The following is a 26143-nucleotide window of genomic DNA, read 5'->3' on the forward strand; positions in this document are numbered from 1 at the left end:
ATCCCAGAAGCTACAGGACAAGTATGATCTAGTTAAGTGATGAATATTTACTGATCCACAAATACAGACATCTAAAGAAATTGCTGTTTTTAACTAGATATCTGAAACACCCTTATTATAACCACATTTTGCCACCAAAAAGTCTAATATAAAAGCCATAAGTAGTGTTCACGTTCCAGTACGTGGGTAGAAATGTCTTTTATTTATAAATGAAATAGCCACATACAAGCATCCACTATGTTAACATGCGGTAACTACAGTACATGTGTTGCAGTGATTGGACAGTTGTGTCAATTTCATTTCATAAAATTAAAGTGACGGATATCTATACAGCTGTGTGTGACAACATGGGCAGACTTGTAGTTTTGGACCGATGGTTAGGTGGATGCAGGGACACCAATACAAAGTCCCTCCTCAACCCGCCGGCCACTAAAACATCCATTACCTAAAGAGGTCACAGTTAAAACCTACATTTCCATCACCACATATAATGTAATACATTCATACCATTTTTTAAATATTTTTCCTGAAGTAATGTGAGTTGCACAACATTTAAGTAAAGCAAAAAACAAGCCCAGAGTGACTGATTCTAACTGAATCGGATCCCAAAATGGTGTAATATACAAAAGTTTGGACACAACCATAAATGGGTAAGAGTGTCCAAACTTTTGACTGGTGATATATCCTCACTATCAATCCTTGTTTGTAATGACATAAGCAAGAATTAGAACAGGAATTGACACAAGACACCACTCTACCACAGGCACACTGAAGAATTGTCCGGCCACAAAAACCTAAATCCTGGGTAGAGGGGCTCAGTGAATGTGGCCTGGAACGTGTGCAGGTGGGTCAATGTGTCTGAGAACACCATGTAGAAGGACAGGGTGCCGGCCGACCAGTCCAGAAACACTCCTACTCTCTGGGAAGAGGACTGGTGTCTTTGGGGTTGAGGAAGGATTTGGAGGTGGTCAGCTAGTATAAGAGTCTCTTCATTATTGTGGTAGGCTAAGAAATAGTCCTTACAGCAGAACAAACACCATGAATTTTCATTGAATCCAAGCAAACTGGCAGGACCTCTCACTTTTCTTCTGATCCCATGATATGCCAATCCAATATATTCCCCACGACTCCACTCCACCTCCCAGTAACAGCGTCCTGTCAGACCCTCTCTGCACAGCACTTGTTCCGCTGACTCAAATCTCTCTGGGTGATCAGGACACAACTGCTCATGTTGAAATCGCTTCACCCGTCTGTCCGACTCAGACAGGGAGAGGTATCTCCATGCTGTGTTTGGGTCCATGGTGAGATTACAGGCATCTGCATACAAAATAGGTTGGGCCATGTCAGAACTGTGACAGAGTGTGTTCATTTCGATTCAGAATAGCTGAGGCCGTAGCAACATTGTATCGGGTCCAACACTTGAGCTAGATATTATAGGCAAATAAAATTTAGCCAATTTGGACTTTCCCAATTTTTTTTATCTAAATGTATTCAACTAGGAGATTTTGCTGCTGATTAAAATAAAAAGACATAATAAAAGTAAAAAAATAAAAAAATGCTAATTGTTCTAAATTAATTCAAAATATAACAGAAAATCGATTGCAAAGTTTTCACCCCTTTGCTATGACACCTAAATAAGCTGTGTTGCAACCAACTGTATGAGACATGTAAATAGTTTAATGGAAATAAGGCATTTCGATGTCAGAGGGAGGACCCACAGTTGGTTAATTCAACTCCAAACAAAAACTATGACAACAAACGGACATTGAAAGCAATTCCAGAATAAGGTTCTATAAAAGCAGCAATCAGGTGTAGGATATAAGAACATTTACAAAGCATTAAATACCCCCCCCCCCCCCCGAGCAGAGTGAAGTCCATTATAAAGGAATTATGACATAACTGTGAATCTAGAACAGGCTGTCCTCAAGAATTTTGTATTTTGGGAAAAATGGCTCAACTCAGGGCGGTCACTCACACTGCCAAAAGGATGTACAGTCTACCACAGCTGAGCTTGGAGGCTCTGTGCATATTGCAACAATAGCCCAGGTACTTCAAACAACCCCTGTTTAAATCCATGTTGATTTCATGTTAAAATACGATAACCGTAACGGACTAATACATATAGACATTTGTTAAATATATGAATTAAATCATATAACTAACACACTTACATGTGATCAGTTTCCCTGGATTTACCCAGATATCTTCATTGTGGTCAACACTTGGAGATAAAGGCACAGACAAACATTCTTCATTAAGTGTATTGTCATAAAGGGTAAACAAATAAGAGTAATACTAATTATCAGGACACAATTCACCCACCAATTCTATGACAAGACAATACCTTAGTTACACCACAGTTTCTAGATGTTCGTCATTCTTTTATCGGTCATAACTCAATAGTTCAAAATTGTAAAGAAATCCAATATTTCAGAATTAATGTAACTTACTTTAGTTTCTCCAGTCTACATTGAGGATCCTCCAGTCTATCAGAGAGCAGCTTCACTCCAGAGTCTCCTGGGTGATTGAAGCTCAGGTCCAGTTCTCTCAGGTGGGAGGGATTTGATCTCAGAGCTGAAGCCAGAGAAGCACAGCCTTCCTCTGTGACTCTACAGAATGACAGCCTGCAGAGAGAAGTCATCATGATTTAACAACAGGACTGCTACTCTCTGGTAATTAATGATGGGCAACCAAAGCTTCCTAAATCCTTTGAGGCTTGCAATATTTTCCACCAATATTAGATATGACTTTGTGGCACAGTGGTGTGGAGCTTTGATAAGAGGAATTAGAATGCAGGGTTTATACCGTGTTCTTCTTGCCTCCAGTTATCATCTTTAAACTGTGCAAGAGTGTCATAGGAAGAATAAAAATTATTTGAACAATTCAGCATTGTTTCAAATGAAAACATTTTCTAAAGACTATCAGGATTCAATCTCGTACCACTGCCACATTTGTATTACATTATTTCATGATAAATAGGTTATTAGATGTTACTTAACAGACTGTTCTTGCGTTAGCATTAGCCTGTTGTTAGCATACGTCCTTTGTTGTCCGGTAACTCAGCTATCCAGCGTTTGATAACCGTAACGGACTATGGCTACATTTAGTAAATGTTATTTTTTTTCTTTTTGCCATTTCATACTAATAATAATACTTCTAAAACTGTTGAAAACACATATCCTTTCTTTGTCTTTTTGACAAGTTAGCGTTACGCAAGGACACAATGCTAAAACGTTCACTAATGCTAAGTTTGCATGCTAGCTAAGCTGACATACTGCTACAACCTCTTCTACAGTCATATTGGGCAAATGAAGAAAACGGAACTCATGTCCCACCCAGCAACCTTATGATTTGATCAAATAAACAACAGATACCTTCCCCTGATTGGGTAGAATAAACTATTCTGCATAGCAACAGCCTTCCATTGGATGCTGTCACCCAACAGCCCATCCATTGGTCAGGTGCACAAAGGTTTGGCTGCATTTGGACAGGATGATGACAACAAGGAAATGTGCCACATAAACACAAAGCACATATGCGTTTTCATCGGAATCTCGTGGAAACAGCAAGGAATACTATGTAATTGTTATGCAAATATGCCCCAGGCGTGGGCGCTACCGCTTAATCCGTCCTCAGGGGGTTAAAGGTGTGAATAAGTAATAGTGTTTTTAATGCAGTGCTGCTTGAGGGCCCGAAGATCACGGCCATCCAATATTGGTTTCCAGCCTTGCCCCTTGCGTACAGAGATTTCTCCAGATTCTCTGAAACTTTTAATGATATAATGCACCGTAGATGATGAGATCCCCAAACTCTTGAGATCGTTAAAGTCCTGTAAGTTGCGAGGTGGGGCCTCCATGGATAAGACTTGTTGGTCCACAGATGCTCGATTGAGATCTGGGGAATTTGGAGTTCATGATCGGTGTAATAGCCAACACTAACAAATAAAATAGTGTTTCCCTGTTGAAGTGCTGAAAGCCTAATTATTGCACAGCATATTTTTATGTGCAGCATTCATAGCCATCATTTCATCATTTTATACAAAATACAATGGGTTCTCTTCAAAATTATTTCATCCCTATGCTCGGGCTACAGTTCCTAAGTGGTAAGAGTTTTGTTTTGGTATGTAATGTTCTGAGTACTTCACATCAGAGCAATATAGGAACCCTTGGTATCCCCAAATCTTTGAATATCACAGCAATGTCAAATGTAATAATTAACATATTTACCTCATTCATTTACTGAGTTGTTGGCAGCTAATTGAAGTGATTTGACTTTACATTTTTTATTTAGCAGGTTTATCCTGTACATGTTAGTGCTTCTAAGTACAAACCTCAGTTTTTCCAGACCACAGTTTTGTTTTCCCAGCTCAGCAGAAAGCAGGTTAACTCCTGTGTCCTTTAGTTCACTGTGACTCAAGTCCAGTTCTCTCAGGTTTGACGAATTTGAGCTGAGAGCTGAGCACAATTGTTCATAAAATTTCTCTGTCCAAAAACACCCATTCAACCTAAAAGGAAATACATAGAGCAAAATGATCAGCAAAAAGGAAATGAAAATAAAAATTATGCAAAGACAAAACAAAAAGAGTGAAAACAGAAGTGTTTTGTCTTTTCTGTTGGGGGCTGGTGAAAATTAAACGAGAAATGTTTCGAGCTATATACAGTGGATATAAAAAGTCTACACACCCCTGTTAAAATGTATTTATTATTTTAATTGTGATGATAATAACTAACAACTAATGAAAACCACAAATTCAGTATCTCTGAAAATGTTGAATATTACTTAAGACCAATACAAAAAAAAATATTTTAGAAATGTTGGCCAACTGAAAAGTATGAACATGAAAAGTATGAGCATGTACAGCCCTCAATACATAGTTGGGGCTGCTTTTGTCTGAATTACTGCAGCAATGCGGCGTGGCATGGAGTCGATCAGTCTGTGGCACTGCTCAGGTGTTATGAGAGCCCAGGTTGCTCTGGTTGTGGCCTTCAGCTCTTCTGCATTGTTGGGTGTGGCATATCGCATCTTCCTCTTCACAATACCCCATAGATTTTCTATAGGGTTAAGGTCAGGCGAGTTTGCTGGCCAATTAAGAACAGGGATACCATGGTCCTTAAACCAGGTACTGGTAGCTTTGGCACTGTGTGCAGGTGCCAAGTCCTGTTGGAAAATGAAATCTGCATCTCCATAAAGTTGGTCAGCAGCAGGAAGTATGAAGTGCTCTAACACTTCCTGGTAGACGGCTGCGTTGACCTTGGACCTCAGAAAACACAGTGGACCAACACCAGCAGATGACATGAAACCCATGTCTTGCATACGTCTGTGCATGGTGGTTCTTGAATCACTGACTCCAGCTGCAGTCCATTCTTTGTGAATTTCACCCACATTTTTGAATGGGTTTTGTTTCACAATCATCTCCAGGGTGCGGTTATCCCTATTGCTTGTATACTTTTTTCTACCACATCGTTTCCTTCCCTTCGCCTCTCTACTAATGTGCTTGGACACAGAGCTCTGTGAACAGCCAGCCTCTTTAGCAATGAACTTTTGTGTCTTGCCCTCCTTGTGCAAGGTGTCAATGGTCGTCTTTTGGACAGCTGTCAAGTCAGCAGTCTTCCCCATGATTGTGTTGCCTAAAGAACTACACTGAGAGACCATTTAAAGGCCTTTGCAGGTGTTTTGAGTTAATTAGCTGATTACAGTGTGGCACCAGGTGTCTTCAATATTGAACCTTTTCACAATATAAAATTTTTCTGAGATACTGAATTTAGGGTTTTCATTAGTTGTCAGTTATAATCATCTAAATTAAAAGAAATAAACACTTGAAATATATCAGACTGTGTGGAATGAATGTATACATTATATAAGTTTAACTTTTTGAATGGAATTACTGAAATAAATAATGATATTTTTTATGATATTCTAATTATAGGTTTAAGTTAAGCAGAAAGAAGAACATGGTGCCGAACGCCTAAAACATGTGTCCTCACATGCGGACACAGGGTATCAGGAGGTAAAGACCACAAACAATAATACAGGAATAATTCATAGGTAGAACTCTAAAATGTAAGACGCTCCAGTCTGGTTCTCAGTCGATTCCAAAAAGCCAAAACAAAAAATATCCAAACATTTAGTCACTCAACTGTAAAAAGCATGACTGCATTCCTACAGGCTAGAGGATTTACGACAGTACAGTTGCAGTAATTGGCATGAAAGACACATTTTCCAGGTTTTGTTTTTCTAGGATGTCTAAGATGTCCCTCTGTCAAAAAAGTTGAGCTAAAAATAACTGATTAGTAGTAGTCTTGTGAAGTTAGACTCTTTACTGACTGATGTTCAATGAAAGGAAAAGCATAGTCTGATTAATTTAGTCGCCCTCTAACAGCACCCTGTGGCCTGTAAGTGAGCAGTACAGACTGATTCAGCAGAATCACAATCACAGAATCCCTCCCACAATGAAGTTGCTGTGATTAAGCAATAACCTCTCACTTCAAATTGGACAAAAAGAACATTGGAGGAACATACAATCATTTTAAAGTGGCCTTATCAGAAATGAATAACTGATTTGCCAGTTGCAAAACCTCGGCATAGGCCACCATCTCTCAGACATCTCCAAGTGCATTCAGAAAAGATAACTTTTGTCACCGTTGTTAATTCATTAATTGATACTGACCTCAGTATTTGTAGTTTACAGTGTGGATAAGACACTGTGGTAAAAGGTTTGCTGCCCCCAAAATCAGACAGGATACTTTGCCTCAGTTCCAACTCTCTCAGGGAGGAGTCTGCTGACTGGAGATCAGCGGCCAGTGACTTATAGTTCTCAGATAGTCTTAAGCCACCCAGTCTTGTGAAACAGAAACAATGAAACTTTTACAGATTACGACATAATTAAAAATGTATCATTTCAGTAGTACCATATTCAACACATCCTTGTTTGAATTATTCGTATCTTATGTAACTTCTCATATAACGGGAAATATACACTGGATCCTTTATACCTTTATTTGTTACTAAGTTTGTAATCGATTAGTTACTCCTCATCCTAAACCTGCCCTTTGTTGTCTCTGTATAAAAAGGCACTGCTGCCTTTCCTCTTGGTGAAACCACTAGCTGATGCATCTGTGTGTGGCTCTCCCGGCTGCAGATGAATACATTCATATAAAAGACTTCAGGCCTTCTGAATCCAGAACATTTCTGTGTCTCTGCAAGTCTGGCTAATTTCTTTCACAATTTAATATTATTCTGGTATGTAGTCATATCTGTTGTAGTTGTGTCGATACACATTAAAGTGTCCATTAAAAAAACTACAACTATAATCCCAAAAACCTATGTACCTACAAATGAACAATAAATCCTTATTGTTGTCATGTGATGACACCTCCAAAAGTACCAACCTCAGTGTCTGTAGTTTACTGCATGGATGATTCTGAGCATTAAAGAGTTGCCTCCCACCGACATCAGACAACTCACAGTCCAACAGGTGTAGTTTACTCAGATGTGTGTCTGCTGACTGGATGACGGAGGCCAGTGATCCACAGTGATGGTCAGAGAGTTTAATGCTGCCCAGTCTATCAGAACAAAGATCAATATCACTCATATACAGTGTGATGACGAGGAATAACTATGTGACAATGCTGTTCATCCACTACATCTTAGCTTTCAACAGCATAATACAGAGTAAGCTCATCACTAACTACAGTGGGGAGAACAAGTATTTGATACACTGCCGATTTTGCAGGTATTGCAACTTACAAAGCATATAGAGGTCTGTAATTTTTATCATACTTACACTTCAACTGTGAGAGACAAAAATCCAGAAAATCCCATTGTATGATTTTTAATAATTAATTTGCATTTTATTGCATGACATAAGTATTTGATTACCGACCAACCAGTAAGAATTCCAGCTCTCACAGACATGTTAGTTTTTCTTTAAGAAGCCCTCCTGTTCTCCACTCATTACCTGTATTAACTACACATGTTTGAACTCGTTACCTGTATAAAAGACACCTGTCCACACACTCAATCAAAGACTCCAACCTCTCCACAATGGCCAAGACTAGAGAGCTGTGTAAGGACATCAGGGATACAATTGTAGACCTGCACAAGGCTGGAATGGGCTATAGGACAATAGGCAATCAGCTTGTTGAGAATGCAACAACTGTTGGCGCAATTATTAGAAAATGGAAGAAGTTCAAGATGACGGTCAATCTCCCTCAGTCTGGGGCTCCATGCTATCTCACCTCGTGGGGCATCAATGATCATGAGGAAGGTGAGGGATCAGCCCAGAACTACACGGCAGGACCTGGTCAATGACCTGAAGAGAGCTGGGACCACAGTCTCAAAGAAAACCATTAGTAACACACTACGCCGTCATGGATTAAAATCCTGCAGCACACGCAAGGTCCCCCTGCTCAAGTCAGCGCATGTCCAGGCCTGTCTCAAATTTGCCAATGACCATCTGGATGATCCAGAGGAGGAATGGGAGAAGGTCATGTGGTCTGATGAGACAAAAATAGAGCTTTTTGGTCTAAACTCCACTGGCCATGTTTGGATGAAGAAGAAGGATGAGTGCAACCCCAAGAACACCATCCCAACCGTGAAGCATGGAGGTGGAAACATCATTCTTTGGGGATGCTTTTCTGCAAAAGGGACAGGACGACTGCACCGTATTGAGGGGAGGATGGATGGGGCCATGTATCGCAAGATCTTGGCCAACAACCTCCTTCCCTCAGTAAGAGCATTGAAGATGGGTCGTGGCTGGGTCTTCCAGCATTAGAAAACGACCCGAAACACACAGCCAGGGCAACTAAGGAGTGGCTCCGTAAGAATCATCTCAAGGTCCTGGAGTGGCCTAGCCAGTCTCCAGACCTGAATCTAATAGAAAATCTTTGGAGGGAGCTGAAAGTCTGTATTGGCCAGTGACAGCCCCGAAACCTGAAGGATCTGGAGGTCTGTATGGATGAGTGGGCCAAAATCCCTGCTGCAAACCTGGTCAAGAACTACAGGAAATGTATGATCTCTGTAATTGCAAACAAAGGTTTCTGTACCAAATATTAAGTTCTACTTTTCTGATGTATCAAATACTTATGTCATGCAATAAAATGCAAATTAATTACTTAAAAATCTTACAATGTGATTCTGCGCTGCCCCCCCCCTCCCCCCCCCCCCTTGGGCCGGGGTTCGTGTTGGCCCGTCCAGTGGCCAGGCCTTTGGGGGCGGGGGTACTGTCATGGTACGGTGAGCAGCAGCGCCCTTCGTTCCGTGCACTCCCACTTCCCATCACATCATGAACGCATCTCGGACTTGTTTTGTCACGTCTTAATCATGCCCACCAGGTCCCTAACACACCATTAAGTCTAAGTGTTTAAATGTTTCCATTATGCTCCCGCATTGGTGGATCATTGTTGCTGCTGTCGTGTTTGACGTCGTGTGTGTTGCCGTTACATGTAAGTCTTTATGTACAGTCGTTTGGCTGCTGAGTGGAGTACTATTATGTGAAGATGGGTGTGGGCTGTGTCTTTTGAAAATAAACATATGTTTTATTGAACCATGTATTTTAAACTGGATGTGTAAATTGTTGATTATAAGTCCATAATCTACAAACAGAATCACTATCAATGCCGTAAGCGATGAAATTCCAAGTTTGTAAGTGAGTGGTTTTAATAATATGGCATAGAATTTTTTGTTTAAGTTTTACTTTTGGTCGATGGATTTTACTTTTGGGTCTGAAGCATATATATTGATTTACAAGTAATAAGTATGTTACAAGTGGAATGTATAGATGTGCAATGAAGGCAAATGCTGTACAAATGGCAATACTACATGTGCAATTAAGCCAAATAGAGGAGGGCAGAAAAGTATAAGTATTAAGTATAGTGGATGTTACAAGTGGGATAATAGTATTAAGTAAAGTGGATGTTACAAGTGGGATAATAGTATTAGGTATAGTGGATGTTACAAGTGGGATAAATAGTATTAATTATAGTGGATGTTACAAGTGGGGTAATAGTATTAAGTAAAGTGGATGTTACAAGTGGGGTAATAGTATTAAGTATAGTGGATGATACAAGTGGAGTAATAGTATTAAGTATAGTGGATGTTACAAGTGGGGTAATAGTATTAAGTATAGTGGATGTTACAAGTGGGGTAATAGTATTACGTATAGTGGATGTTACAAGTGGGATAATAGTTTGCCATTTGCGGGTACATATGGCAATTCTAGATGGCATTCTAGATGTGCAGTCAAGGCAAATTGAAGGATTAAGATAGCATGTGAAACCGCGATGCAGAGATAGCAGCATTGAGGTCTCCAAGGTCCCTGAGGTAGACATGTATATGTAACAACTGAAAAATGCAAGTACAATGGCAATTCTAAATGTGCAATGAAGGCATATTGAATGTGAAAGGTGCATGTGCAACTGAAATGCAGGGATAGCAGCAGTGAGGTTTCTGAGGTAGACACGTACCTGTAACAATTGAAAACTTCCATTATCAGACTTTGCAAGGCAGGGTCAGAGTAGTACAAAGGGAGTCGTGCAACAAGGTCCCTGATAGGTGGGGGGGGGGGGGGGGGGCTGTACGGTTAGTGATAGGTCACAGAGTTCACAGTGTTCGCTGGGTCACAGAGTTCAGCAGGGTTGCAGTGGATGGGAAGAAACTGTTCCTGAACCTGCTGGTACGAGAATGGGGAGACCTGTACCGCCTGCCTGATGGTAGGAGGGCAAACAGTTTGTGGCATGAATGTGAAGGATCCCTGATGATGCCGCGAGCCCTGTGTGATGCCGCTTGCGCTGGAGGTCTACAATGGCTGGAAGTCTTGGGGATTTTTTGCTACGGGCCAACCGCTAAACAACACTGTAGTGCAGTTAGTCAGAATGCTCTTGATTATGCAGCGGTATTTCAAGGCCTACCTTCAAACTCAGTGCCTCTTAGCTTGAACATCATGGGAAAATCAGCCAAGACCTCAGAAAAAAACTGTGTAGACCTCCATAAGTCTGGTTCATCCTTGGGAGTAATTTCCAAACGCCTGAAGTTACCACGTTCATCTGTACAAACAACAGTATGCAAGTATAAACACCATGGGACAACGCTGCCATCACACCGCTCAGGAAGGAGATGTATAAACACCATGGGATCATGCAGCCATCATACCGCTCAGGAAGGAGATGAGTTTTGTCTCCTAGAGATGAACGTACTTTGGTGCGAAAAGTGCAAATCAATCCCAGAACAACAACAAAGGACCTTGTGAAGATGCTGGAGGAAACCGGTACAAACATATCGATATCCACAGTAAAATGAGTCTTACACCGATCAAAAAGGCCGCTCAGCAAGGAAGAGGTCACTGCTCCAAATCCGCCATAAAAAAACCAGACTACGGTTTGCAACTGCACATGGGGACAAAGATTGTACTTTTTGGAGAAATGTCCTCTGGTCTGATGCAACAAAAATGTGACAACTGCGCCCTCTGCTGCTTCACCTCCCCCTGCAGCAGACAGGCTCCAGCGTTCGACGTCACCGGCCTTCTGACACCACCGCCCATCTCATTATGCATTTCACCTGTGTCCTGTTTAGTGCACCTGTTTCTCATCCTCATCATTTCCCTGGTATATATATTCCCTCTGCTCCCCCCGTCTTTGTGTGTAATTGTCTCTGTAAGCCCAAAGAGCTGGGTCACGCTTCGCTCACTTTTGTTCTTTATTTTCAAACATATTAAAAGACTGTGGCCGTTACGCCGTTCTCCTGCTCCTCCTTGTTCCGCCCTCGAAGCCGTGACAAAAAATGTAACTGTTTGGCCATAATGACCATCGTTATGCTTGGAGGATAAAAAGGGGAGGCATGCAAGCCTAAGATCAACACGAAAACCGTGAAGCATGGAGTGGCAGCATCATGTTGCTGTGCTATGCTGCAGGAGTGACTGGTTCACTTCACAAAATAGATGGCATAATGAGGATGGAAAATGATGTGGATACATTGAAGCAACATCAAGACAACAGTCAGGAAGTAAAAGCAAATGGGTCTTCCAGATGGACAATGACCCCCAAGCATACTTCCAAAGTTTGTGGCCAAATGGCTTAAGGACAACAAAGTCAATGTAGCTGTCGCAGAAAATATGCAGGTGTTGTTGTGTAATCATATTGCAAATGTTATCGTGGATTTCTCAATGTCTTGGGCAATAAAGACACCTGCTGTTTAAAGTTGTCAATTCTGTTGAATACTTAACATAGTGTAGTCATTTGATCAAGCAAACTAATCAGAATAACCTTGCTCAAACATTCTGAAGCTATACGTGGAGTAAGGTGGTTGTGAAGCGAATAAGTGCAAAGCTAAAAATATTTTAACGACTCCAAAAATGTCTGTTCAGAAGGCGCACACAGTATGTGATTGTTGCTATAAATTCTATGCTTGTATTATTCATTTGTTGTTTCATAAGCTAATGGGGATTAATGTTTCAAGAGAATATTGACGTTATCTTTAGGAAATAGACTACATGGCTAACTAAATCTACATCAATACTAAAGGGACTTCACGAAGAGATTAGACAACAGAGACTCATTTCGTACTGATAATATGTTTGGGTTTATAAAAATGCAATCTGCATTTTATTTCAGTTTTTCACAGTGTTGGTTGGTAGAAAGGAGGCCAATAAATACTTGTCAAGCATCAGTTGGAGCGTAGTTTATCTGCACTTCTGTTAAACTATCCAAAACATCAAAATCAGTTTTTACACCCCTAAACATATTTCAGTTCATGAGGGGGCGTGTCATCCCACAGGTTCTAGTAGGGGGGGAAATCCATTATGTTTGAGGCACATTTTAAATATTTATTAGTTTTCTTTATGTAGAATGTAAATTCTGTGTTAACATCTTTTATCCTTAATTCTGTATTTTATCAAATGTATTCTATTTCCCGAAACAAAAATTTGGAAATGGATCCGTAAGAAGTAAACAAAATCTGACAAATAAAATGTTACCTGATGTAGTGCAGACCAGAGACACATAACAGTAATATACAGAGTCTTTCCTTTCAGATTCTAACCCATTAAGGAAGTACCCAGTGTCTCTGTCTCTCGCTCTCACACACACAAACATACAGAGAGAGAGAGAGAAAATACTACTGACCTCAGGGACTCCAGTTTACAGAGTGGATGCTTCAGTGCTGCAAAGACAATGCTCAGATCTTGGTCTTCACACAGGTTACTTGGCCTGAGGTACAACTTTGTCATATGTGAGTCAGAAGATTGGAGAATGGAGGCCAGTAATTCATAGTCCTCCATAGACAGTTTATATCCAATCAGTCTGTAGATACAAAGAAAAGGAGTGTAAAAAATGAAAACACACAATACTGTAATTTTGTTTTATCATGCTTCTCCAGAACCACATTTGTAACATGGTAAATAATATATTATATAATGCAAGGTAGCTACTAATAATTAGTAACTGCACTGATCAGCCATAACATTATGACCACCTGCCTCATTTTGTGTAGGTCCCCATTTTGCCTCCAAAAGAGTCCTGACCAGTCGAGTCATGGACTCCACTAGACCTCTGAAGGTGTGCTGTGATATCTGGCACCAAGACGTTAGCAGCAGATATTTTAAGTCATGTAAGTTGCTATGGCAACAATAGGCTTTGTTGCCATAGCCTAGTTGAAAACGAGAGCACCCCCCCCCCCCTTAGAATTGCACATTTGGAGAGGAATAACTGACATTTGTAGGTGTGTACATCCTTGAAGGTGTGTGAGGTGAAGAATGACGAGCTTTGTTTGGGTTCATGTAGGCCTAACCGAGCACTCCAGAAACCAAAATATACAGAAATAATGCAAGCATCAGATAATGCACAGAGTAAAAATAAAAATGTGCATTTATTAGATGGCGAGAGCTGAAGTTTGTATGAACAGTGATGCACAGTTGGCTACTTTACTACTTGTCAAGTAAGGTTACATTAGATACATAATTTGGCTAGTTGGCTAGATAGTGAAGAAAAGCTATGTGTAAATTAAATTGATAATGACGGAGAAACAATTATTTAACGTAGACAATTATTTACTGTTTAACCACACAAAGAACACTGTGCAGTAAAGCATGGTGGCAGCACCATCCTGTTGCGGGGGTGTTTGCCATCAGCAGGGACTGGAGCAGTTGTCAGGATATAATGGAAAATGGACTGTAAAAAATGCCAACAGAATTTTTAGGAGAACCTGGAGCCCTTTGCCAGATAGTTGAAAAAGTTGGTTCACATTTCAAGCAACTGTACAGTGGCTGAAGGACAAGAAGGTCAATGTCCATGAGAGGCCTCAAACTAAATCCCATTGAAAATCTGCATGATGATTTGAAGAGTGCAGTCGCCATGCAATCTGACTAATTTTGAACAGTTCTGACCAAGGAGTAATTGGCAAATATTGTTGTTCAAAGTTGTACTTCAGAGATGAATTCAAAGAGACTCATGGCTGTAATTCAAGCAAAAGGTGGTTCCACCAAGTATTAACCCAGGGGAGTTCTCACTTATCCTAATAGGGGATTTTACTGTTATCATTTCAATTATTATTATTTTTTTAAATACTTTATTGGGGCTACTTTATGTAAATAAAGTCAGGAAAAGTCTGATTTAATGTGCTTTCATTTCAGGCTATAAGGCAACAAAATGTTTACATGTTGAAAGGGGGTGGTGACTATCTATACCCACTGTGAATATTCATAGCTTGACAATGTAGTACATACTTAGCCTTTCCACATTTTTTCATAGCTGGCATCAATCTCCTACGCCCAAGTTGCGATGTGTTGTATTTCCCCAAGTCTATCTCATCCAGCATGCACTTTGACATTAGCAGTGCGTTGGCCAGTGATGAACAGTGTGTAGGTGACAATTGTTCTGATCCATTTCCTGATATCAGGAACTTGTCAATGTCCTCATGTACTGAATCATCTTTCATCTCAGTCAAGCAGATGAGTAGATTGATGTACCTGTCAGATGAGACTTGTTCTGCATTCGGCTTCCTGAGGTATTTCTTTATTTCATCAACAGTCTCTGAGCTGATCTCTGTCTGTGGCAGTAGGCCTTGTAACAGGCTCTGGTTGGACTCCAGTGTGATGCCAACAAGGAAGCGGAGGAACAGGTCCAGGTGTCCATTCTTACTCTCCAAGGCTTTATCCACTATGATCTTCAGCAGCTCATGAAAGGGCAGCTCCGAAGACACATCTTCAGTGAAAAACACCAGGGCCTTGATGTTCTTGGTCACACAGCAGTGGAACACATACAGAGCAGCAAGGAACTCCTGGAAGCTCAGGTGAACAAAGCAGTAGACCTTCCTCTTATACAAACCATGCTCTTCTTTCAAGATTTCTGTGCAAATCCCAGAGTACACTGAGGCTTCACTGACATCTATGGCACACTCCTCCAGGTCTTTCTTATAGAATATGACATTACCCATCACCAGCTGTTTAAATGCAAGTTCTGCCAGTTTGAGAATAATGTCTTTGTTTCGTTCTACAATGATATCGAAATCATTCTCTTCTTCCTCATATTTGGTTTTCAGTTTTGTCTGAATGAGTGTGAGGTGAGAGTACATCTCAGTCAAAGTTGTAATGTCTCCATTCTCATCTTCACTCAACATTTGCTGAAGAACCCTGGCAGTAATCCAACAGAAGACTGGTATGTGACACATGATCTGGAGGCTTCTTGATGTCTTAATGTGTGAGATGATTCTCCTGGCATGATTCTCATCCTGGACATTCTTTTTAAAGTACTCTTCTTTCTGTATGTCATTGAAACCTCGTACTTCTGTTATCTTGGTGATGTACTCACGAGGGATCTGATGGGCTGCTGCAGGTCGCGAGGTAATCCAGATGAGAGAGTCAGGAAGCAGATTGCCCTTTATTAAGTTTGTCAATAATATGTCAACTGTGGATTCCTGAGTTGGATCACTCAACATCTTGTTCTGACGAAAATTCAATGGAAGTTTGCTTTCATCCAGACCATCAAAGATAAACATTACTTTACAGTCTAAATATTGGTTTGGATCTTCTATTTGTTGAAGTTCATAGTGGAAGTAATTCAATAAGCCTTGAAGACTGTAATGATCATCTTTTATCAAATTCAGCTCTCTGAAAGGGAGCACACAAATAAAATCCACATCCTGATTGGCTTTACCCGCCGCCCAGTCAATGATTAACTTCTGCACAGAGACTGTTTTTCCAATGCCAGCGATCCCCTTTGTCAGTACAGTTCTTATCAATTTCACTTTGTCTGTTTTTCTATGAATTCCATCTTTGTTGGATCTACAAACTTTCTGCTCTTCTACTGGTAATGATTCTTCAGAAGAGAAGGAATACCTATCTAAATCTTCAGCTACGGGTTTGAAAATGTCATTGCAATTTATCAAAATCTCTGATGATGTTTCTTTCCTGGGCATCTCCTCAATGCTTTCAATCTGCAGAACCTCATGTTCTTTATTAACCTCTTCACTCTCTCCCTGGGTGATGTAGAGTTGTGTGTAAATTCCATCAAGTCGAGCTTTTTTATCTGCAGTGCCTTCACACACATACCCAAACTTCTGCTTCAGACTTGCCTTAAGTCTATATTGAACTCTTTGTTTGATGGAATCCACTGAAAAGAACAACACATTGTGTAAGTTAATACTAATACATATTATACACACACACATATATATACATATATAGACATAAATATACACATATATACACATATGTATATACATATATACATATACATACATATAAATACATACATACATACATACATACATACATACATACATACATACATTCATGCATACACACACACACACACACACACACACACACACATATATATATATATCTATATATATATCTATATATATATATATATATGTATGTGTATGTATACACACACAGACACAATACATACACACAGACACACATTCACACAGTGGGGAGAACAAGTATTTGATACACTGCCGATTTGGAGGTTTTCCTACTTACAAAGCATGTAGAGGTCTGTAATTATTATCATAGGTACACTTCAACTGAGAGAACCGGAATATAAAACCAAAAAAATGGTGCTGATCATAAAATTTGAATATCATCAAAAAGTTGATTTATTTCAGTAATTCCATTCAAAAAGTGAAACTTGTATAATAATACATTCATTCCACACAGACGGATATATTTCAAGTGTTTATTTCTTTTAATTGTGATGATTATAAATGACAACTAATGAAAATCCCAAATTCAGTATCTTTGAAAATTTGAATATTACTTAAGAATATTACTTAAGACCAATACAAAAAAATGATTTTTAGAAATGTTGGCCAACTGAAAAGTATGACCATAAATGGTATGGGGTTGCATGAGTGCCTGTGGCATGGGCAGCCTACACATCTGGAAAGGCACCATCAATGCTGACAGTTATATCCAAGTCCTAGAACAACATATGCTCCCATTCAGACGTCTTCTCTTTCAGGGAAGACCTTGCATTTTCCAACATGACAATGCCAGACCACATACTGAATCAAGTACAATGTCATGGCTGCATAGAAGAAGGATCCGGGTACTGAAATGGCCAGCCTGCAATCCAGATCTTTCACCCAGAGAAAACATTTGGCGCATCATAAAGAGGAAGGTGCTACAAAGAAGACCTAAGACAGTTGAGCAACTAGAAGCCTGTATTAGACAAGAATGGGACAACATTCCTCTTCAGAAACTTGAGCAACTTGTCTCCTCAGTCCCCAGACGTTTGCAGTCTGTTATAAAAAGAAGAGGGGATGCCACACAGTGGTAAACATGGCCTTTTTTGAGATGTGTTGATGCCATCTTATTTTTCCCTTAAAGTGATACATTTTCTCAGTTTAAACATTTGATATGTCATCTATGTTGTATTCTGAAAAAAAATATTGAAATTTGAAACTTCCATATCATTGCATTCAGTTTTTATTCACAATTGTACAGTGTCCCAACTTTTTTGGAATCGGGTTTGTAGATTCCATCTCTGACAGTTGAAGTGTACCCATGATAAAAATTACAGACCTCTAACATGCTTTGTAAGTAGGAAAACCTGCAAAATCGGCAGTGTATCAAATATTTGTTCTCCCCACTGTGTGTGTGTGTGTGTGTATGTATATGTATATATATATATATATATATATATATATATATATATATATATATATATATATATATATATATATATATATATATATATATATATATATATACATACACACACACACACACACAGTATATATATATATATATATATATATATATATATATATATATATATATATATATATATATATAAAAACTGGCCGTTTTTATATATATATATACACAAAAATACCAAAATAAATACATATACACTACCTTTCAAAAGTTTGGGATCACTTCGAAATGTCTATGTTTAAGACTGTGGTCAGTGTCTACACTAAAATTCCCTTTCCATCTGAAGTTATTTTAATGGGCAAGAAATCTGCTTTTCTTTCGAAAACACAAGGACATTTCTAAGTGACCCCAAACTTTTGAACAGTAGTGTATATTAATAAAATATGTATAGTGCATGTTTATTTTGTGTGCATTTGTGTACACTACATATTGTCTGATGTTAGCCAGAAATACCTTTCCTCAGCCCAGTGTTATTAGTTTGTCCATCAAAAATGTCTTTACAAGCTGCCCCATCTGTAACAAATGTAACATCATCCATTAGTGGTGTAACGGTACACATATCCGTACTGTTCAGTACAGGTTGTTCAGTTCGGTCCGCAATAAGATCCAAATGAATATAGTCTAGTTTTAACCACACACATTACATTTGGCGTGTGAAACGAACATTCTAAACTCTTGGAGACGTAACTTAGAATCTGTAGTAGCCAAGCACATGTAACGCAGCTTCGTGAATAAATATGGCGAACACAAACGACAAGCCAGAGCTTGAGGATCATCCCGTATCCTTCAGATCTCCCATTTGGTAAGATTATGGCTTTCCAGTTAAAGCTGCACATGGTAGGATTTGTTCAGTAAAAAATATCAGGTTTTGTCCCCTCTAAACATGTTGTATAAGCTAATGAGGCCCTCTAACAGTTGTTTAGCAACACAGACAGTTCAGTGTCAGTGAAATGTCAATATATAATTTTTGGAGCCTGCAGCTAGTTTCTGTTCCAGCTATTCAGGATCACTGAACTAACATTATCAACACTAACAATAACATTGAACTCGGAGTTACCACTTTTTTTTGTAACAGAAAATTCTTATTTCATATTATCATTCAGAACTTCATTCTCTGTTGGGCATTGGTGCGGAACCGCTTTCTGACCAGTGAGTAATATGTGAAATGCTGCAATAATTTTGTTTTTACTGAAAGAATTCTACCTAGTGCAGTTTTAACTATAGGGGCGACTGTCAAAGTTAATAACTTTATAATAAATTAAATGAAATGTTATGTTTTGTAAATGTGTTTTTCCATCGTACTGAACCGGGACTTAACATTTTCGGTACGCACCGAACTGTGACTTTTGCGTACAGTTACACCCCTATCTATACATACACATATATACAGATACTTCAATTTCTTTATGCAAAAGTGAATGCAAATAAACAACACCAAACATTTGTCATAATATTGCTTAAAACTTAAGGGGCAGTGGTATTCTTTAATTTCAACACTATCATTTCTCAAACAAAGCATTTAATTGAATAATTGTTTCTGAAACATAGGTTATTAAAGAATTGGCACCTCTACAATAATTTGTTTGTGAAGCCTCCCCTAGAGTGGAAAACAGCACTGAACCTCTTCCTGTAGTCTGATAAGGTTGTCAACCAGTTCTGGAACGGTATTTGGCCACTCTTCCATGCAGTATATTTCAAGATCCTTGATAGTCTTAGGTAAGGCCCTGTTGACAGCCATCTTCAATTCATACCCTTGGTTTTCCGCGATTAGAAGTGATGAATGTTTTTACCTTCACTGGATTCAAACCTGGGTCTCCTACATGAGAGGGTGTGTCTTTAACCATTAAGCCAGGGAGCTATACATTGGCCAAGTGTCGGTATAGCGTCTCAATAATTGTGTCACGCATTAACATCACACCAAGTTTGAATATTTACGTTTCTTATTAGGTTTACCTTCACCACAAATAGCATCTGTGAACTGTATGATTTTTGCCACTGGCCGTTTTAGACTTCCAAAGAGCTTGTTGACATGGAGGTGGCATCTAACAGTTGATTATGAGACTTGATAGCCCCAAGATTCCAAAAGACTGTGCAGACCTGAAGCTTTGATCCTTGGACAATTCCTTGCATTCCTCACTTTCTTTTTCACTGTGTGTGGGGGGGCAATATGCACATGGGTCCTCTTCTTGGCAAATTTGCAACTGTTCCAGACTTTTTAGACTTTTTGATTATTGCCCATTAATATATCCTTTATCTGATCTGTGTAAGTCAACAACTATCTGTCTTCTTCCAGCTGACAACTCTTTGGTTTTACCCATGGTGAGGAATTAGAAAGGGATTTTACATGCATGGAATCTTATATTTATACCACAAGGAAACAGGAACAGGTAAAAGGCATCAATAGAGACTCAGGTAAAGTAAAAACCACATAATTTCACAAGACACCCCTCTGCTCTGTTTTATTTTAAATATTATTTAGGATGTCATGTTTGGCAGAATAAATGTTTACTACTCAATTTAATATTTTGTTTTTTTTATTGTGTTGAGTACATCCTGTAATATTTAAACACTTGGCTCTTTTATCCTTTACCTAATGTTGTTTATTTCTATGCTCTTTGGTCAAAACTGTACTTCAGATTCACAGCTGGACAAATCCTACAACAGTTTTTTTTCATATCGATACAATCTATTAGCAACTACAATGATCCACAGGTGAGAACAAATGGTGAAGTACTTTAGTTCTTATTTCAGCGACTGTAGTGGTCATTGATTTCTATTGGAAGCTACTCTAATTTGATTGAGTGAGTGAATGGATGAGTGAGAGCTGACTTACTCAGTTTCTGGACCAAAAAAGACTCTTTCTCCTGTAGGATCCTGTAGAACTCTGATTTGACTTTAACTCCCCCAGATTCTAAAACCTTGTACAGCATCCTCATCTTGTCCTGAGTGGTCTGGAGAGCTTGGATGTTTGAGTAGATCTCTTTGTGGATCATACCCATAGAGAGCAGGTCATCTGCAATGGGCATCACCGTGATAACATTTTGAATTAGATTGTTCCTGTTCCTGTCCACAAAATCAGCATCTAGATTAAAGAAGAGACAGATGATTATGCATTAACACATGCACACACCTTACATAAACATGCATATTTTTCATTCAATTTTCCATACCACTTTTTCCATCAATGTTAAATGGGGTCATGAATTGCAATGTATCAGTAGCGTAAAAAAAATTCTGAAAAACAACTTTCACTATGCTGTAAACACTAAGGTATTTTTTACTCAAGTGTTAATTAAGTGTAACTCAAAGTTAGTGAAATGTTCCTAATGACTTAAAATGTTTGTGATACTGACTTTTACTCCAAGTTTAAAATGAAAATGTTCCCAGCATGCTTTGCTTTAGCTTGATATTTTTGTTATTGTTTTGTTATTTTGTTATCCTTTTTTTTGCATGTACATTGACTGATTAATTCATCTTAGCTACACAAACATTAAACACACAAAAAAAAATCTAATGTAATCCATTCATGGAGTGAAAAAATATTTTGCAACAGCTACTGAAATTATTGTTACAGTTGGGCTTATAAGTTTGCATACTCTAGCAAACATTTTGAAATGTTGTCATTTTGAAAGTATATGTCTATTATTTAAGGATAGTGATCATATGAAGCCATTTATTATTACATAGTTTTTTGGCTCCTTTTTAAATCATAATAATGATAACAGAAATCACCCAAATGGCCCTGGTCAAAAGTTGACATACCCTTTAATGTTTGGCCTTGTTACAGACACACAAGGTGACTCACACAGGTGAAAATGGCAAATAAAGATGAATTTCCCAAACCAGTGGCTTTTTAAATTACAATTAGTGTATGTGTATAAATAGTCAAAGGGGTTGTTAGGTCTCATGTGGATGCACTGAGCAGGCTAGATACTGAGCCATGGGGAGAAAAGGAACTGTCAAAAGACAGGCATAACAAGGTGAGGGAACTTTATAAAGATGGAAAACAATATAAAGATATCCAAAGCCTTGGAAAAGCCAGTCAGTACTCTTCAGTCACTTATTAAGAAGTGGAACATTCAGGGTTCTCTTGATACCAAGCCAAGGTCAGGTAGACCAAGAACAAGTTCAGCCAAAACTGCCAGAAGAATTGTCCGGGATACAAAGAAAAAACCCACAGGTAACCTCAGGAGAAATACAGGCTGCTCTGGAAAAAGACGGTGTGGTTGTTTCAAGGAGCAAAATACGACGATACTTGAACAAAAATGAGCTGCATGGTCGAGTTGCCAGAAAGAAGCCTTTACTGCGCCAATGCCACAAAAAAGCCTGGTTACAGTATAACCGACATTTCTACAAAATGAATCAGAGTGACTGATATTCCTCATAAAACTTTCTAGGCAGTTCGTCTACCAGTTTGTATTGTAATCTCCTTATTCTCGCTTTAGACACGCACAGTACTATCCTTCCCACCGTAAACCACCCTGGACTAGCTTATACTATACTGGTCTCGTTCAATAAGAGAAGACGAGGAGGAGATAAGTCGCGTTTTTAGAGGCAGGATTCTACACAGCGCCCCTTTAATGTGTCAAAAGTATTCAACATGCATCTTTATTGAGATGCCAAAACGGATGGAACTGGATTTTGACCCGTTTTAGATCAATTCCAAGTAAGTATATGTCATGAATCCCAAAAATCTTCAGCCAAATGAAGAAGCAACAGCATGTACAACACTGAACTAGGAAGGAAATGTACATGTGAGCTGAACAGTGCAACTTTCGCAAGTTAACAACAGTGTTGAATAATTTTGTCATTATTAGGTGTTTTGAATGGAATGAGACAGGCAGAGAAGATGGTCAGTGCGACCAACAACATAAAGTGCTAGAGAAACCTGGACTTGTTCAGGTGTGCAACTATACAAATTCTTGAGTCTGTGGACTGTGTGCATGCTGATCATATTAGTTATCTTTTGACAGATAACAAAAAATAAATACAGAGGAACTAAAACAAACTCTCTAAGGTAGATCTTTCAAACTCGACAGTCTCTGAAGAGAACGGGGCACCAAAGGTGGACCTGTCAATTCTGGTGTTCTCTGGAGAATGTCAATCGAGCTGCACAGTGCTGGGCTGTGAGCACAGGTCCCACTAGAGGACGTCAGGCCCTCATGGAATCTGTTTCTGACAGTTCGGTCAGAAACATGCACACCAATAGTCCGCTGGAGGTCATTTTGTAGGGCTCTAGCAGTGCTCCTCCTGTTCCTCCTCACACAAAGGAGCAGATACCGGTCCTGCTGCTGGGTTGATGCCCGTCTCCTGGTATCTCCTCCATGCTCTTGAGACTACTGGGAGACACCGCTAACCTTCTTGTGGTGGTACGTATGGATGTGTCATCCTGGAGGAGCTGGACTAGGTGTACAACCTAAATGGGCTGCAGGCACCGCTTCATGCTACCAGTAGTGACAAGGACACTAGAAAAATGCCAAACTAGAGAATAATCAGTCAGGATGGATAAGGAGAGAGCAATTGTCTGTGGCCACCACCTGCAAAATCAGTCTTGCTGTTGCCTCTTCAGTGCAGCGGTCACTGTCATTTGCACCAAAACAGGTGACATTGATTCACAATCGCTTATGCTTCCTAACTGGACAGATTGATATCCCTGAAGTTTAATTGACTTGGTGTTATACTGTGATGATAATGTGTTCCCTTAATTTTTGAGCAGTGTATATTATATCACCATTATCCAGCAGCAACATAGAAGTTGCTTGCACAATATATTTTCTATGCTGACATGACAGACATGATTACTTTTTCAATATTTTTTTTTTCTTCTTTACATTTATTTTTCTTTTACCAACTCATGTGTTCTAAAAGACAACCAAATATCAAGCATTCGTGTTTTACTTTATAAATCACTTGCTGAAACACAGTCTGAGATTTTCTTTTGTTGTATCTTACATTTTTTATCTGATAGTCAGCCTCAACATTTTTGGTGTGTGTTATAGCTAAAAACTATAATGGATTTTGGTGTACAACAGTTAACATAATTTTGCCTTTCACCTCAGCAGCTTTACTTACCTGTTTCCTTTAATATCTTCTCTGTCTCAGAGAAAGCACAAGATAAGGTGGATCTGGGAAAATAAACAACAACATTAAAACACACATTACACAATATGTGAGCTCTGGTAACATTGCCTCCTGTGTCTCCAAACTGATGGTGCAACATAGATATTTTAACATCTTTCTAACCTTTGGTCAAAATATGTTGTTCCACTCTTTACATTGTCACCCATTACTCTCCTCCCTTCACTGTCCACCTTTTTAATTTTTCCTTTGCTGTCCCCACATTTTCTCCTGCCACTGTCTTCATCTGTTCTCTTTTCTTCACTGTCCCCCTCCTTTCTCCTCCATCGGGTTCTTCTACTGGAGACATTAGATTTGTTTTTCTTCTCTATGTTCCTTTTGGATAGGAAGCTCCCCATCGTTTTCTCCCATTACAGTCTTGTCTATTGGAGTGAACACATCAAATCACATTTTTATTTTAGAAGAGTCATCTACGTACTAATGTAGAACAGACATCCAAATATTAAGAAAATGCACAGCATTTCATAGTTACAATAAGTTAGCAAGCAACATGTGAAATTTGTTATGGAAATCTGTTCACACCCATGTAGACTACCAAGCCAGACTGGTTAGGTTATATTGTCCCTCAGTGGCTTCGTTGCTCGACAATTTTGGGGTATATAATGAACATGGTGAGGGAAACATGCAAATGGTTTTGCTTGATGGTAGTTAGAGAGAAAAAGTATAATAATCTGACTGCACTGTGTACTTTGAGGAAGGTTCAACAATTTATATAGTCTGTTGTGATGATATATGTATGGTGTTCAAGGCAAATGTACGGTGGCCCGGAAGTGCAAAACACAACCACTGATCCACTTACACACCCCCAAAACAAATACTCCCCCCAGTAACGCAAAAACAAAACCATTAATATAATTAAACACCCCCAATACAAAGACTCCCCCTGCCATGGATAAGGCAATGTGAACGAATGTATCCTCAGACGTGTCAGTTCACATTGACTTCCGGGTTAAGGGAGGGGGGTAAAGAAGCAGATCGCCTGATTGGACAGGTTTCGGACTCTCCCGACTCCGCAGGACTGTTGTAGTGGTGGCACAAGGTCGTATAGTGGAATTTGAGGAAAAAGGGGGTAAAATCTAAAAAGAACACCAAAAAAATACAAATACTCTCCCCAATAGCGCAGAACATAACCACTAATTCGATGATACACTACCAATTCCACATAGTACCCCTCCCCCAAATATGAACACACTTGTTACGAAATCACAGGAGTCAGGAGTTGACCCGAGTGCGGCGCGCAGGTTTTTTAGGCAGAGGTACAAAAGGAGCAGGCAAGGCAAAAACGCACCAGAGCTGATCACAGGGCAGAAGTACAGACTAGGAATGGGCAGAGACAACGACGTCGGAAAACCATGCTAGAATTGATAACAGATATGCCAACCAGAGAACAAGTATCAGCATGCACGGTAAACAAAAAAGTATCAGCATGCACAGTAAACAAATAAGTATCAGCATGCACGGTAAACAAAAAAGTATCAGCATGCACGGTAAACAAAAAAGCATCAGCATGCACGGTAAACAAAAAAGTATCAGCATGCACAGTGAACAAACAAGTATCAGCATGCACGATGAACTATACAATGCTTCGCAAAGGACACATGGAAATCAGGGGTAATGGTACACAGGCTTAATAACAATTAACATGATACAGGTGTACAGGAACAATAGTCAATGTTATGAGTGGGCGTGCACAACAGAAGGGCGAGGACAGAATGAATTATCTGGAAAATATGCAGAGGAAGGTAGAACGGGGAATTGACGGGAACAGATCAATTTTCAGGGGATTTTTTGTGAAAACCTAGATTTAGTTGACTCAGAGTTGATGGAAACTCTGGGTTTGCAGTTTCAAAG

At 39.3% G+C, this 26143-nt stretch overlaps 1 protein-coding gene across 1 annotated transcript in view; it reads right to left on the reverse strand.

Annotated features, from left to right (window-relative positions):
• LOC117594854 (NACHT, LRR and PYD domains-containing protein 3-like) overlaps positions 1-26143 on the reverse strand; it is a 29824-nt gene continuing 3681 nt past the window's right edge. The window contains exons 2-13 of the mRNA XM_034294078.1: positions 24398-24654; positions 24227-24279; positions 20988-21236; positions 18608-18667; positions 14714-16598; positions 13116-13292; positions 7389-7562; positions 6668-6838; positions 4331-4504; positions 2451-2624; positions 2172-2221; positions 1-1317 (exon numbers count right to left, since the gene is read on the reverse strand). Coding sequence (XP_034149969.1) covers positions 755-1317; positions 2172-2221; positions 2451-2624; positions 4331-4504; positions 6668-6838; positions 7389-7562; positions 13116-13292; positions 14714-16598; positions 18608-18667; positions 20988-21236; positions 24227-24279; positions 24398-24630 — 3963 coding nt within the window. The 5' untranslated portion in view covers positions 24631-24654 and the 3' untranslated portion in view covers positions 1-754. The remainder of the gene's footprint in view (positions 1318-2171; positions 2222-2450; positions 2625-4330; positions 4505-6667; positions 6839-7388; positions 7563-13115; positions 13293-14713; positions 16599-18607; positions 18668-20987; positions 21237-24226; positions 24280-24397; positions 24655-26143) is intronic.

The sequence above is a fragment of the Esox lucius genome, chromosome 9 (assembly GCF_011004845.1).
Source record: "Esox lucius isolate fEsoLuc1 chromosome 9, fEsoLuc1.pri, whole genome shotgun sequence".
Classification (NCBI taxonomy): Eukaryota; Metazoa; Chordata; class Actinopteri; order Esociformes; family Esocidae; genus Esox; species Esox lucius.